The sequence below is a fragment of the Vigna umbellata genome, chromosome 11, assembly GCF_029865625.1.
Source record: "Vigna umbellata cultivar VRB3 chromosome 11, Vumbellata_1.0, whole genome shotgun sequence".
In the NCBI taxonomy this organism is placed as follows: domain Eukaryota; kingdom Viridiplantae; phylum Streptophyta; class Magnoliopsida; order Fabales; family Fabaceae; genus Vigna; species Vigna umbellata.
Window position 1 is genome coordinate 2795473 of NC_142175.1, and position 16417 is coordinate 2811889.

At 31.1% G+C, this 16417-nt stretch overlaps 1 protein-coding gene across 1 annotated transcript; it reads left to right on the top strand.

Moving 5' to 3' along the window:
* Positions 1–12515: 12515 nt before the first annotated feature.
* LOC148190761 (transcription factor MYB115-like) lies at positions 12516–15728 on the top strand. The gene is made up of 3 exons (XM_088101530.1): positions 12516–13093; positions 13441–13567; positions 15282–15728. The coding sequence occupies exons 1-3, from the start codon at positions 12516–12518 to the stop codon at positions 15714–15716; spliced, it is 1140 nt and encodes a 379-aa protein (XP_087957656.1). The 3' UTR covers positions 15717–15728.
* Positions 15729–16417: the final 689 nt, after the last annotated feature.

The window sequence follows — 16417 nt, forward strand, 5'->3', positions numbered from 1 at the left end:
GAGAAATATACCTAGGACTAGGATGATTATAGAGATATCATACAACCACAGAGAAAAAAACATATTCTTGAATTCATTTTAAAAATGAAAAAAATTAAATACTAAGATAACGTGAACATCACACGAATATTTGTATTTTATTTTAAAAACATTAGACGAAACAGACGGGCATACATACGTCTAAAAAGAAAGTGTATTTTTGAATAATTTTGAAAAAAAAAAGCAGGACGACGAAGGATCTTACAAATACTCAAACCTTTATTTTGGTATATGAAACTATGCAACCGTATATACATCCAAAAAGTAGAAGCGGCCATAAAAGTCCCCAGGAAAGCGACAAAAAGAAATTTAACTACTTTGTTTGACTACAGGTTTTTGTATTAAATTTATTATAGGAATTAAATTTTAGAAAAAAGTAAACATTTTTCTTTCCAAAGACTAATTTTTCTCACGCAAATAATGCTAGCAATGAACCCAAATTGTGCCATGCAAAATCCTTTTGCAAATATGGTTTTCAAAGAAAAAGAAACAGACCCATTCAGGATACAAAATTGGCACTAAAGAAATGGGCTAGCTTTATCCAAAGTATCGTGGCAAATTCTTTCTGCAGCCACCTTTATTTCTTCTTGCACCTCCATAGGCATGCTGAAATGACAATTTTGCCAATACCACTTCATCTTCATTGTTGTGTGTGTATTGTACCCTTTCACCTCCATCAATGTGTGCCCAACCCTTCTACCCAGCAGCACACACCCACCAAGACCACCACCACCATTATGTGGGTTTGCTATTCATTATCGTGCACCTCCACGACGATAGTTAGCTAGCGTAGTATACTGCAACTAGAACTGTCAAAACAGGTATTCAGTCCGACCTGACCCGACCCACCACGGGTTGGTGGGTTAAACGGGTTAGCTCATTGGCTCACTTAATTAACTTTTTTTTTTACCCTCTTCTTCTCAGATTCTTAACATGTTACTTTGATTTATCAAATTGAAACAGTAATAATTGGACCAATTGATATAAAAGAAAATAAAAGAAAAGAAATATATTGTTATATATATTATAAGCTATCAAGCATAAAATTTTGCCAATTTAGTTTAATGAGACATACACAACCGTTTGACCAAGAAACTACATATAGCCGTTAACAAAAATATATAGCACAAGATAAAACTGTCATGTTTGTAGATAGATCTAAAAACAAGATAAAACAAATGATATATTCCTGAATTATCCAATCTATAATATTATCCATCTATTAAATTGGAGTCCTGAATGGATAAATTCACAGTATTATGCTCTCTTGAAGCATATTCTTCTTTATCTCCATTTATAATATTATCCAATCTATAATCTTAGGGTTTTATTTCCATAGGGGAACTTTTGGAAAAATAGCAGCGCGAGAGGCTCTATTACTAAGTAAAGGTTGTGCATTTTGAATAATTAATTTAATTAATTTGATTTCAATAAACAAATAGGATTTGAATAATTAATTTAATTTAATTAAAAAAAATAGGTGGGTTGGCTCACCAACCCAACCCACCACGGGTTCAACCCGTGTGAACCGGGTCAAAATTGGCTCGCATAAAAAATTTTGCATTTTTTTCCAACCCAACCCGGCTCAAACCCGTGGTGAGCCGGGTTGGCTCACGGGTTTCAACCCATTTTGATGGCACTAACCACAACATAGGTAATTTTTCTAAACCCTCAATCATTTCAACATAGGGTTAAATATGTTTTTAGTCCTTCAGCTATAAAGCGTTTTTGGATTTAGTCCCTCTTTCAAAGTTTGTCTCATTTTCATCCTTCTCCTTAATGAAACTATAATTTTTAGTCCTTCATGACTAACGGCGTTAATTTTTTCTGATGTGGCTAACGGTTCTAATTTTATTTTTTACTACAATTAAAATTAAAAGAAAAAACATTAAATTGTAGGGTCAAAACTGGAATCTCATTTCTTCTTTGTTCATCGGGTTCATCTTCTGAGACACTCTTATGTTCTTCATCTTCAACCAACCATGGCCAACACCTTCTAACAGTGATTCACACACTTCTTCTATAGTTACGTTAAGTGCTCTTAAGAAGATAATAATGTTCTAGGACTTCTTAGGATCCAGCATCCTATCGTCTTGATTTTGCGGGGCAAGAACCGAGCGAGGAGTTGTGTCCTTAGGTTTTGGGTTTGGCATATTCACTACAAACAAAGTTTCGATCATCTCCTCGTTCAACTAATCCCACACCATTTCACAATCAGAGCTTGCCCTCACTTTGTCCCAATGCAAAGGCTTCAACTTAGGTTTAGATGACTATAGAGCTCTCCCCGAAATTCTAGGAACTAACAGGTGGCAACTCCACCGGAGAAACCATTGTATTTGGGGTTTGCAACACAAAAGGCTTGGAAGGAGGCGTCAGTGCAGGCGGCCTCGAAACCTGTTGACCCACTAGCGTCACGGGAGAAGGCACCGCCATCTCCCACTGCTTACGTTGCCGCAAAACTGGTGGAAGTGGTGACGACAACAGTGGTGTAGCAGGGGCTAAAACACTACTACTCGATGGAACAATTTTTCAGAGACTAATCTGAAACATCGAATATGGTCGAAGACTGATCCAACGCATGATCCAAGTTCATCCCTTTATCTGGCAACGACAGAGAAAACGCCGAGGACTTCCAAGTGAAAGAAGCATTGGACAATCTCGGCGACCCAATGTCACTTTTGGACTTGAACGAGCCAAAAGATTGCGTCTTTTCAAGTAAAACAAGTCTTGGGGATGATTCACCATCTGGATTTGGGTTTGGGTTTTTCCTCGGCGATAGAGAAAGCGGAGACAGCGATGGCGACTGACACTCCCTTTGCACGAAATTGAAGACGACGACAGCATGTGATGCCCGAAACCCGGCAAAGGCGATGACCATGTGGACAAGGACAACGATCTTCTAATCGCCGCTGGAGGTGGTGGTGGAGAATGGTGTGCTACGGTTTTTTCAGGCGATTTGGGTTGTGATCTTCTTGGGCTTATGCTCACAGGAGGAGAGAGACTAATGGAATGAGAGCGATTTGGGGAAGCATAAGAGTAAGATGAACTGGTAGACTCACTACTGCTACGACCAACTAAATTTTCTTCGGCAATGGCAGAGAAAAATCATCGAGAACTCGATTCGGTTCTGGTGGCCATGGCTGGTTGAAGGTGGAAAAGAAAAAAGTGCCCCAGAAGATGAACCCATGAACGAAGAAGAAAAAAGATTCCAATTTTGACCCTACAATTTAATGTTTTTTCTTTTAATTTTAATTCTAGTCAAAAACAAAATTAGATTCGTTAGTCACGTAAGAAAAAATTAACGTCGTTGGCCATAAAGGACTAAAAATTATAATTTCATTAAGGAAAAGGATGAAAATGAGACCAACTTTGAAAGAGAGATTAAATCCAAAAACACTTTATAGTTGAAGGATTAAAAACATGTTTAACCCTTTCAACATATATAAAAAATTTTAAATCCAAAAAGAACACCATATCCGAAATACAATTCTTCACGCCACTTCTGTTACGGAAATATTATTCCAGAAGCTTTTGACGCGGTACAACAATAAATTTGATAGGGGGTGTTGCTCCCTCCACCACCCCAAGTGCTCCTGCACCTCCCCACTATTTTTTTCATTCCAAAGATACTCTACACCTTCCCACTATTTTTTTTTATTCCAAAAATACCCTACACCTCCCCACTATATTCAACAATCTTTCTCTCTCTCCACATTAATAGAGCACTCACATGGCTCAGATTTAAACTTGTGATATATTGCAAAATTTTATTTACATTTTTCCTTAAATAAGTTTGATTCAATCTTATTTTCACTGTTCCATATATTTTTTTCTTTAAATTACTTAATAAATGGTAAAATTTTGTTCCAAATTTCTAGAAAAATGTTTATATATATGTGTGTTGTTTTTACATTTAATATCTATAATTTTTAACATTATATTATGTTTTAACTTACCGACATGTTTGACTCAAATAACTTGAATAAAATATTTAATTTATTAGATAAATAATATAAAAATATTATTAAATACTTAAAATATAAAAGAAAAGTTATTTGTTAAAGATTTGAAATTTATTTAGCTCTTTCGTCATTATAAAGTTAGTATATAATAATAATAATAATATATTATTTACTATTAATATTATTATGTTTATTATTTTATATTTGCATCTAACTTTTAAGTTTATAAAGGTATTTTTGGAATAAAAAAAATAATAGGAAGGTGTAAAGTATTTTTGGAATAAAAGAAAATAGTGGGGAGGTGCAGAAGCACTTGGAGTGGTGGAGGGAGCAACGCCCCTTTGATAGGGTGCAGGAAGTCCTCACCTTAAATTAGATATGATGTAATTACGCCTAAAACAGAATGGGTGTTTCATCTTGCACCTCCAAAATCTCAATTTACACCTTCATCTATTCCACTTTTAACCTTCATAAATATTTTTTATTTTTTTCTTTCTTTTTAAAATCATTTTACACCTCCTTTAGTACTAATTTCAAGATTCATATTTTTTATTAAATTTTATTTTTAGATTTAAAATTTTATAATATTTTACTCTAAATTTAAAATTTTAATATTATTCAATATATATTTATATATTAATAATTATTTAATATACATTTTAAATAATATTAGATTATAAATATATATTAAAGAATATTAAAATTTTAAATTAGATTAGATTATTATTAAATTTTAAATCTAAAAGTAAAATTAAAAAAAAAGTTATGAATCAAATTATAACAAGATGGTCAGGGCCCCCAAAACATGATCACAAAACCCAGCACGAGCACAGACTCCAATTACGCCAATAATGAAACTCTTCATCATTACATTACTCATTCTCATACAAAACTAAAATGTAACACACGGAGACAACCACACGAACACGACACACGGAGACATTCCAAGAAATGAAACCAAAAATCTCAAAAAAAACAAAACGAAAACAAAATTGCACAAACCCAGTTATATTACATTCATCCAGCCAAAACCAAAATCAAAGCAAAACAGCGATCCTCTATTTACCCAGAATCATGGTGGATTGGTGCTGAATGTCGGCGAACGGTGCTCGTTCTGCTCAAGCGAGGACTCGTGGTGGATGAGGCGCTGCTCCAGCGTCTGCTTGCTTTACCTACGGTGGGTGCAAGGAGTTATGGTGAGATATTGCTGGTGGCTGCCTCAAGGTGTGAACCTAGTTGGTTTTGTTGGGAGAGATGAAGTTAACACGTGGCATCCTAGCATTGGTTAGATTTTTTTAGTGAATTTTATGTCACTGTCAACATCTGATCGGGTCTGATTTTTTGTAGTGGTGGGAGAGATGAAAATAGATAAATTAGGAGTGTAGGAATAGGTTTTGTGTGACATATTTGAAAGAGTGTTTGTAAAATAGAACTTAGGATTGTGTTTAGCTCTTTTTTGATAATTCATTAATTTTTGCCTTATTAGCTTGCAACAATTTATTTTCATTTTGATGAATCAAAATTTTACTTTACTTACGTCAAAAAACATTACAATATCTAAAAATATTTTACATAACTAAAAAGTAAATTTTAATTCATTTTTATTTCACAATCTCAAAAAATCTAATTATCACAAATGATCAACCTTTAAACGTAAAATTTCAACATTAAATATTAAATTAAAACATAAATATGCACTCATCACCTTCATAATACATACAATTTTGCTAACTCCTACTCAATCATAAAAACAAATAGTCAAATCTAACATTGTACAAAAGATTAAACTAGAGTCCTGGTCATTACTTGACATACCTTAAAACCCATAATACCAACCCATAAAAACATGTACAAATATACTACCTTATAAACCATCCTCTAAAATATACCACTAGTAAAAAATGGGGTTTTTAACGCACTATATACGCCTCGGTTTTACTGAAACCGAAGCGTATAAAAACACAGTGGCGATTTCGTAGTTTTAGGAAAAGTATATGTCTCGGTTGTCTAGAACCCGATGTCTAAAGCAGCTATTGCTTCGGTTCTGAGAACACCCGAGGCAGAAAACCTCAGACATTTAATAGTGCGGTGGCAATTTTGTAATTTTAGGGAAAATATATGCCTCGGTTGTCCAATAACCGATGCCTAATGGTGATAGTGTCTCGATTCTGAGAACACCCGAGTTAATAAGATGATATTTCTGCACAACTTTCAAAATTTTGCACTCCTAAACCCTAAACATTTCTTTCCTAATCCACTAAGCCACAAACGCATCCCATTTTCTCTGCATTTTTGCCACTGCCAAGGCGATCCTCTCCACTACGGCATCGGTGGCCGCCACTGCAATGGTCATTCGTTCGGTAGCCAGCGAGATCCTTTCGCTGGAGGTCATGTCATCACCACTACAATTGTCCTCCTCTAGGCATCACCAGTCCCGAAACACACCACCACCGCAGAACCTGAATAATGTAGTCAACCGCCCAATCTCCTTTGAGGGCGCGGGTTATCGCGGGTGTTGCCCTTGACTGCGGCGTTTATCTCCAAGCCGCTCCAGATCAGCAAGCCCTCCGTCGTCGCCGCCGCGGCGTTTGAGCGAGAGCAAGAGCGAGGGGTTGGACCAGAACTTCGGCGTGAAATACGCGGTGAGGAGCGGAGGCGGGCGGTTGGTAATCTACGGCAAGGGAGGAGCGCGAATCCGCTGGAGGCGCGAGCTGGGAGGCTTGGGTTGTTGAATGGGAGGAGGCGTTGAGATGCGGTCGTGCGCAGGTTCTGCTAGGCCTACGGCTGCTGTGGGTTTGGGTTCTGAGGTTGGGCATGTGGCTGGGGTTGGAGCTAGGGCTGTGACGGTGGCGATGGCTGAGGGTGAGGATGATCAAAGGTGGGTTTTTTAATGATGGGTTTGGAGATCTTTTGAGAAAGCTTGTTGAGGTGCCTGAGATATTGATCCCTAGTGTTGGTTGTGGTGTTGCTAGCAGAGCTTGTGGTAGGAGGGACGCATTGGAGGAGCAAACAAAGGGGAAGAAAATGTTTTGCGAGCAGGAGGAGTGTTGGAGGATGGAAAGGATCGCCGCCATGGATCGCCGCCATGGATCGCCACCATCAGCATCGTCACCACCAGATCCTCATCCCCAATTTTATTACTTTCTGCATTGCTTGCAAAATGTATATTACCCATTTACAAGATTTTTTTGTTGGTCTATACTTGATTTTGAAGAGAATTTAATGTGTAAAATGTAACCGAGGTTATTTGATTATGCAGATATGTATGCAGAGAGTCGTGTGGAGAAGCCACTGCCTATATATGTGCCAAGGGATGAACGTTTTGAGGAGTCGAAGCAGAACACTTTCATAATGAAGAGGCCGAAGGCAGTGCTCCATAACTCGATTCCTGGTCTTAAGGCCAGTCTTTCTGCTAGGCCGAAATATGATAAAAAAAGTCTGATATACCTCGGTTGCATTTGAAAAAGTCTGATAAAAAAAAGTAAAAAAAGTACACTCTCTGCCTCGGTTGCATTTGAACCGAGGCAAAAACATACACATTTTTACCTCGGTTCATGACCTAAGCAAAAAGTGGTAGACTTTTTGCCTCGTCTGTATATACCTCGGTTGCAGAACCGATGCGGATAGGCGAAAATAACCGCTGTCATTTCCCTTTACTGCACTAGTGTACTCATCATCAACCACAAATCATTATGCCTACAAACACGCATGTACACAGAGTTAAAACTTCAAGATCTTTATTAAGAGATTGGTTTAAAGCATACTTCCTAGAAAAGAACCTCTTGAGGGAACTCACCCAATAAGATGCTTTGATATATGGAACAAGATGCTTTGGAGGTATAATGACTTACTCGTCATATGTTAATGATGAAGCAACTTTAAGAGTGAAAGATGCTCATTGCATCATGATAGTAGTCATACTTAGAAGATATTTGAATTTACCTCACCATGTCATATGGGTCAAGCAGCAACCCATACACATTATAGTTATGACTCCTAAGGAGTATAAATAATCAAGCAATGATGTGCATGATCTCATGGTACTAGTTTATACACCAATTCTTCGGAGGTTGAGTCTATGAAATTTTGATATATGTTTGTATAGTATGGATCAAAACTTTATATTATATTTTTTTTATTTGAAACACTAGTTTGTTCTTTTGTTTGTAAAGATGTTTTCTTTTGTCATGAACATGTATGTGTATGAGAACAAAGGATACTGTAGAGTGGAGTGAGCATGGAAAACTACACTTACTTAATAATAGTTTGTTTTATATTGCATATATTCTTTCTTTTTAGTTTTATGAACTTGATATTTTGAAAGACTTTTTATGAGAACATTAAGAAAATACTGTAATGTAATATAATGAGTAGGGTTAAATATGTCTTTAGTCCCTAAACTATTGGTCGTTTCTGGTTTTCGTCCCTCTTTCAAAGTAAGGTACAATTTGGTCCTCATTCTTTTCGAAACGTTCGTTTTAGTCCTCAGAACTTTGGTTTTAGTCCTCATTTTGTTGCTAAATGAGGACCAAATTTTTAAACGGTGTTAGTTTTCGAGGACTAAAACGAACGTTTTCGAAAAGAATGAGGACCAAATTGTACCTTACTTTGAAAGAGGGACGAAAACCAAAAACGGCCAATAGTTTAGGGATTAAAAACATATTTAACCCTAATGAGTATTATCGTGTAGTTTTATGTTTAATATTAATAGATGGAACACTTAAATTAGTAACCGATTTATTTATTAATTTGGAGTGTCTATATCACCTAATTAACTAAAAAGTTTAACTCACAACTCAATCGAAAAGCTTTAAACTTTTTACAATTCAATATATTACAAAACAATTTTAATAAAGACTCAATTAAAAGTTCACAAATTTATAAAAAAACTACTTAATAAAGCGTTAGTTTTTATTTAGTGCACTTAATTTCAAAATCAACTCGATAAATAATGTATTTTTTAAAATTAATTTTTCTTACTTATAAGCGTCGGTCCAATCAATGATTAATGTATTTATTTTCTTATATTGTCTATTTAACGTCGACTGAACTGATGCTTATATTAAAAAAATATTTTTTTTACCAATTATGTATTTAATTGTTTTTATTAGGACTTACATGGATTAGAGGATACTAAAGAATTTATTATTTATTTTAAATTATGAAATTAATTTTATTTTAATGTTAACAGAAAAGTTTTACATTCCTAACTCAATTGAAAAGTTTTAAATTTTTTAAAATTCAATAGAGTAAAAAAAATTAATAAAAAACTCAATTGGAAGTTCCTAAATTTATCTGAATTTGAAACTTAATTTAGTACGCTTAGTTTCTAAACCGTTTATAATTAATATAATTAATGTATTTTTAAAATTTAATTTTCTTACTTAACATTGGTCCAACCAACAATATGATTAATGCATTTATTTATTTTTATATTACCTACTTAGTATGGACTTGACTCATACTTATATTAAAAAAAGTTATTGGATAAGTTAGATCCACACATGAATTTAATATATTTAATTATCTTTATTAGGATTAATAGAGGATGTTAAAAAATATATTATTTATTTTAAATTAAAAATATTTTCTATTTTAATGTTACACATGATAATGTAAATAAATTTTTTTTTAATTTATATTTTCTATTCTTTACGTTTCCTGTTTATTGATATAGAATCGGCTTGATATATCTATTCTAATAGCTTCTTTTTTGATGATGTTATTTTATGAAAACTTACCCCGCATTTTTTGCAATAATAATATTATTGTGTAAGTACACATGAATATTCATTTTTCGTCTTAGTTCTCTACATGTATTAGTTCTACTAGCAAATACTTTTTGTAATTTTGTTAATCTTTACACAACCATAAAAACAAATAGGCAAACCTAACATTATAAAAAAGATTAAATTAAGGACCTGGTTATTACTTAACATACCTCAAAACCTATAACACCAACCCAGAAAAACATGTACAAATATAGTACCTTATAAACTATCCTCTAAAATATACTCATCATCAACCATAACTCATGATGCCCACAAACACACATGTACACATAGTTGAAGTTTCAAAGATCTTCATTAAGATATTGGTCTAAAGTATACTTCTTAGAAAAGAACTTCTTATGGAACAAGATGCTTTGGAGACATAATGATGATACTTTCTCGTCATATGTTAATGATGAAGCAACTTCAAGAGTGAAATATGGTCATTGCGCTATGGTAGTAGTCATACTTATAAAAGATTTGAATTTACCTCACCATGTAATATGGGTCAAGGAGCAACCCATACACATTACAGTTATGGCTTCTAAGGGGTATAAATAATCAAGCAATGGTGTGCATGATCTCATAGTACTAGTCTATACATCTATTCTTTAGAGGTTGAGTCTATGAAATTTTGATATATGTTTGTATAGTATGAATCAAATTTTTATATTATATTTCTTTTTATTTTAAACTCTACCTTATCCTTTGGCTTATAAATGCGTTTTCTTTTGTCATGATCGTGTATGTACACGAGAGCAGAGGATATTATAAGTGAAAAGGCTAGTAGTGATCGGATTCAAGAGTGGAGTAGATATGAAAAACTACATTTTCTTAAAAATAGTTTGTTTTATTACATATATTCTTTTATGAATTTGGTATTTTAAAAGACTTTTTAAGAGAATATTTGAAAAATATTATAATATAATATGATAATTATTATTGTGTAGTTTTATGTTTTATATCAATATATTGAACACTTAAATTAATAAACGATTTTCTATTAATTTGAAGTGTCTGTATCATCTAATTAACTGAAAAGTCTAAGACTTACCACTCAATTGAAAAGCCTTAAACTTTTTAGAATTCGATATTATACAAAACAAATTTAATAAGGACTCACAACTTATAAAAGAAACTACTTAATTAAGCCTTTTATTTTTTATTTAATGCACTTAACTTCAAAATCAAGTATTTTTTTAAATTTATTTTTCTTATTTGCATCGGTCCAATCAATGATTAATGTATTTTTTTTATATTGTCTAACGTCGACTAACTCATGCTAATATTAAAAAAAATATTTTTTTACCAGTTAAATCCACATAGAACTTTTAAGTATTTAATTATTTTTATTAGGACTTACATGGATTAGAGGATACTAAAGAATTTATTATTTATTTTAAATTATGAAATTATTTTTTATTTTAATGTTAACAGCAAATTTTTACACTCCTAATTCAATTGAAAAATTTAAAATCCAATAGAGTAAAAAAAAATTAATAATTAATAAGAGTTGGGAGTTTCTAAATTTATTCCGAATTTGAAACTTAATTTAGTGCACTTAGTTTTTAAACCGACTTTATAATTAATATATTTTTAAAATTTATTTTTCTTATTTAACATTGGTCCAACCAACACTATGATATAATGTATTTATTTATATTTATATTACCTACTCAGTATGGACCTGACTCATACTTATATTCATAAAAAAATATTGGATAAGTTAGATGCACACATAAATTTAATATATTTAATTATTTTTATTAGGATTAATAGATGATGTTAAAATATATATTATTTATTTTAAATTAAAAATATTTTCTATTTTAATGTTACACATGTTAATGTAAATAACCTTTTTTTAATTTATATTTTCTATTCTTTATTTGCAATAATAATATTATTATATAATTACACATGAATATTCAATTTAAGTCTTAGTTCTCTATGTGTACTAGTTATACTGACAAATACTTTTTTTTATATAATAATCAATATACGCATTAATCCAACTTCGGACTGGGTTGGTAATTGTTAACCATTAATGGAAGGTTGGTAAAATTCTCCGCTTCACTAAACATATAAGACTTGACTAATTTTTTTATTTTATTAAAGAACATTACTGGAAGGGGCAAAATCATCAAAAATATATAAATATAAAAGATAATATACATTTCAATAAACCAAATTATGACTAAGAGATAAAGAGAGAAAAATATAAATATAAAAGATAATACATTTAAATCAACCAAATTATGACTAATGAAAATTAATGAGGAATTAAGTGTTAACAACAATTAGATGATATATATATATATATATATAGTAAATCCTAGATGATTATGTACCTGTATGGTCTTAACTAATTTGAATGTACTTATTTTAATTTGTAAAAATAATTAATAAAACCTAGTTATTAGATAGAAACAAATTAAAATTATGGTTATCCTTCCATCTTAACAATGTGGTTATAAATTTTATGTTTATGATTCTTGTCAAAATTTTAAAACAAGTTGAATAAAGTCACATTTTGTTGCCAACATAGCAAAGAGTGGAACACGAACCGACACAGTGACTATGAATCACGACCGTAGAAAGCATCATACACATAAATTTCTTCACTATACAAATCTATGTCTACATATAACTGTAAGAATCCTCTACTATATATCTGCATACATACAAGTTTCTCTCTTTCAGTCTCTGTTTCGTAACCCGCTGAATTGTTGAGCATTTTTACATGGAGTTCGATCCGTGCTTTCAAGGGCCACAGTACCTATCTAGTATATGTCCCAAAATCCCCTACTTGAATCCACACGCTCAAAACATGTTTCCATCCCAAAGCTCCATTTTCATTCCTCCATCTCAACCCATCATGTTTAACCCTAACCATGTTTTCCACCATTTTCAAGACCACATCGTGAATGTCCCTCCGTTTGTGATGGACGGTTCCAACCCCATCGTAACCCCCATGTATGGGAACGGGATACCAACCCCTTCTTTCGGTGATGGCTCTTTTGCTAACATTAACAGTCACCAGCCTGTGATGTTAGTACCCAAGAACAACAGCAAAATTCAAGCTTTGTATGATGACCATAAAGGCAAAGTCATATGGGATTTTTCCCAGAAAACCATGGTTCATCCTTTTGAAGCGTCTTCTCCCAACTCACCATCTCCTTTCTGTCTCTCTGATGAGTATGGATTGGGTATGAGTGAATTTCATAGGGACACTGATCGAAGGATGGTAGAGGTGGAAAACAATACCCACAATGCTACTGATAATATAATCAAAGGACAGTGGACTCCCGAAGAAGACAGGTATATAAATAACACCTGTTTTTCCAATCTTTTCTCATTTTCTTTGATTTTTCTCATTTTTCCATCATGAATAATAGAATAATTTAGTAATGAAAACTATTTATCTAGTGGTAATAATATAATGAAAATTATTAAATCATTTAAACAATTATATGTAAAACTTGTCATTTACTTTTATTTTGTTTTTGACGTGTTTTTAATAAAAATAAAGTCAACTAACCGATTGTATTTTAAACTATTCGTGATTTGCTTATATTTTAATTATTGAGAAGTTTTCTTTTCAGTCATCTGCCAATGCTGAAAAAATTATTAATGTTTAATTAAATCGAAATTTCTGGGTTTTGTAGTGCTCTTGTGGAGTTGGTGAATCAATTTGGACCGAAGAAATGGTCAGAAATTGCAAAGTTGATGTGCGGCAGAGTTGGAAAGCAATGTCGAGAAAGATGGCACAATCATCTCCGGCCAAACATTAGGGTTTTTCTTCCTTCCATTCTTGTGAATATAGAACTTTTGGTTATGAGATTGAAGTTTAAACTTATTAAACGAATAACACATAAATTAATGTAATAAATTATACATAAACATGGTGCAGTTAATGATAATCGTTGTAAAAATAAAAATAAAAATTTACTTAATTAAAGTTGCATTTATATAATTTCTTAGTGATTTTTTTAAGAGAATTAATAATTTCTAATAAGTGTCTGTGTTCCGTACCATTTCAGTTTGTTTATAATTAATAAAGGATTTGTCCATCCTAATTTTTAATTTAATTTTTTAATTAATTAATATATATATATATATATATATATATATATATATATATATATATATATATATATATAAAAGCAGGAAATAATATTTAATTGTCCCTTTTTTTAAAGTTTTATAAAATACTTATTTTTTTGATAAATATTTTTCATTGTGAAGTTAAAGAAAATTCTTCTAACTTTAGAGAGAGATATATATTATTTCTTTTACAGACTTTCTTATAGAGATAGTTACTTTTTTCACTTTATAGACCAGATATTTGAATATAATTTATTTCTAATATTATTTTTATTTTCAGGTTTTTTCTCGTTTACTATTTTTATATTTTAAATAATAATTAGTTTTTGATAAATATTTTTCATTGTAAAATAAAGACATTTCTTTTAATTTAAGAGAGATATGTTACTTTTTACGGACTTTAATATTAAGAGAATTGTTTCTTTCTCTTTATAAATCAGATATTTGAATATAATTTATTTCTCATTCATTATTTTTATTTTAAAAAATTTACATTGCAAATTTTTGTTAGCCTGTCTTTTAAACTTGATTATAAATAATATATTATGAAATAATTATTACATTTTAAAAATGTAGTAAGCTAAATTAACAGTACACAATTTGAAATATGCTAACAAATTTACTCTAAATAATTTATATTTTTCCTGATTTTTAGACATTAGCTATAACAATTTAACATGCAGTCGATTAGGTGCATGAGTCCCAATTGGAGAAACAAATTGTATAGTTGAATTACATTAAAGATTTATTATGATTATTTAAATGCATGGAAAACATACTTTTTAATAAAAGATAAGCTTATTTTAATGACATAATTATTTAGATAAGCTAAATAGACATTGATATTTATACACGTCAAGCATTGATTTTTTTTTAATGAAAATTAAACTTATAATTATGATATATGCGAAACTGATGACCTAAATGTGTGATTTTGATTTTTTTTTTCTTAGAATATTTAGTTTATTTTGAATTTATATATAATTTCTCTTTATGATTTAAAAAGTTATTGAAGTTACAAAACCTTTTCAAATGAAATTTTATATATAACAAATCTTGGTTCCGTCATCAATAAGCAAAGTAAATTCATAGAGATCACTTTATTACTGAAACAAAAAACAAATGGTATTACATTCATTTAATTTTATGAATGTTTTCTGATTTATCAATTAATTGTCAAAATCAAATAGTTCATCCTATTTATACTTAACATAAAAATAATCCAACATTTTCTTCATAATTAAATATTACTTAATTATTGATAAATTAGACATCATCTTTAAAAACATATTAATAAATACATTGACCTGAATTTTAATTAAATAAATTGAACATTTAATAAAAAAAAAGTTAATAGGTATTTCACACAATCCATATTTTGGTGTATGAACTAATTTTGCAGAAGGAGTCGTGGAGCCTGGAAGAAGACATGATTCTGATCAAAGCCCACCAGGAATTTGGCAACAGGTGGTCAGAGATTGCTAAGAGGCTACCTGGAAGGACTGAAAATAGTATCAAGAATCATTGGAATGGAACCAAGAGACGCCAGAGTTGCAGGACCTACAACGGGAGTAAGAAAAACCCTTACGAAGGATCAATGCTCCGTGCTTACGTTAAAAGGGTCACTGCTATGGAAGAATCTACAAAAGTGTTCAAGAAAGCTACAAGCAAAAAGAATTTGCTGAGGTTTGATCCATCTACAAACGAAATGTTTATTGGAAATAGCAGCAACTACGCGCCATTGCAAGTTAAAAATAATAATATTAGGGTTTCATATGGTGCAATTGGAACGAATGCAATCAACAGGGGAATGAATCCGATAAGTACAAAATACTGATTAACAAGGGTATGCGAGCATCATTATATACTTTTGGCCTTAATTTTGTAAGACACATTGCTTAACTCCTTCTATTATGTTGTTGTGTTTTCTTAGATATTAGTTATGCAGGAATGTCATTTTATGCTGTTATCTATCTTCCGGATTTTGCGTTTCTTTTAGTTCTCATGCGGTAAGTTTTTAAATGTATTTTGACTTTATAAATTGTATTGTTTTTAAGTATAAAATTCAAGATACATACGTATTTTAGAAAAGGAAGGCATTTAAACATTGCGCGAAAATATTACTGTTTATAGAAAAAAATAACACGTTCATATTATATTGTTCACTGTCTCTCACAAAAATTCAATACATATCATTACATTTCATTCCTCATATTTTATTTTATTTTAAATAAATTTAGATGAGAGGTAATCTTCTACTCAAACATAAAATAATATATATATATATATATATATATATATATATATATATATATATATATATATATATATTATAAAAATATTCAATATTATCAATGGATACTGGTTGTCGAAAATAGTACTGTTTATAAAAAAATAACACGTTGATATTGTCCATTATCCACAAAAATTCAATACATATCATTAAATTTCATTCCTTGTATTTTAATTTTTTTAAAATAAATTTAGACGGGAGGTAATCTTCTACTCAAACATAAAATAACAAAAACAATATATATA

Excerpts from the sequence above, each read along its gene's own strand:
- LOC148190761 (XM_088101530.1), top strand. The coding sequence starts at position 12,516 with ATGGAGTTCGATCCGTGCTTTCAAGGGCCACAGTACCTATCTAGTATA. Across the intron at positions 13,094-13,440 it reads TGGACTCCCGAAGAAGACAG|TGCTCTTGTGGAGTTGGTGA; the intron begins GTATATAAATAA and ends TGGGTTTTGTAG. Across the intron at positions 13,568-15,281 it reads ATCTCCGGCCAAACATTAGG|AAGGAGTCGTGGAGCCTGGA; the intron begins GTTTTTCTTCCT and ends CTAATTTTGCAG.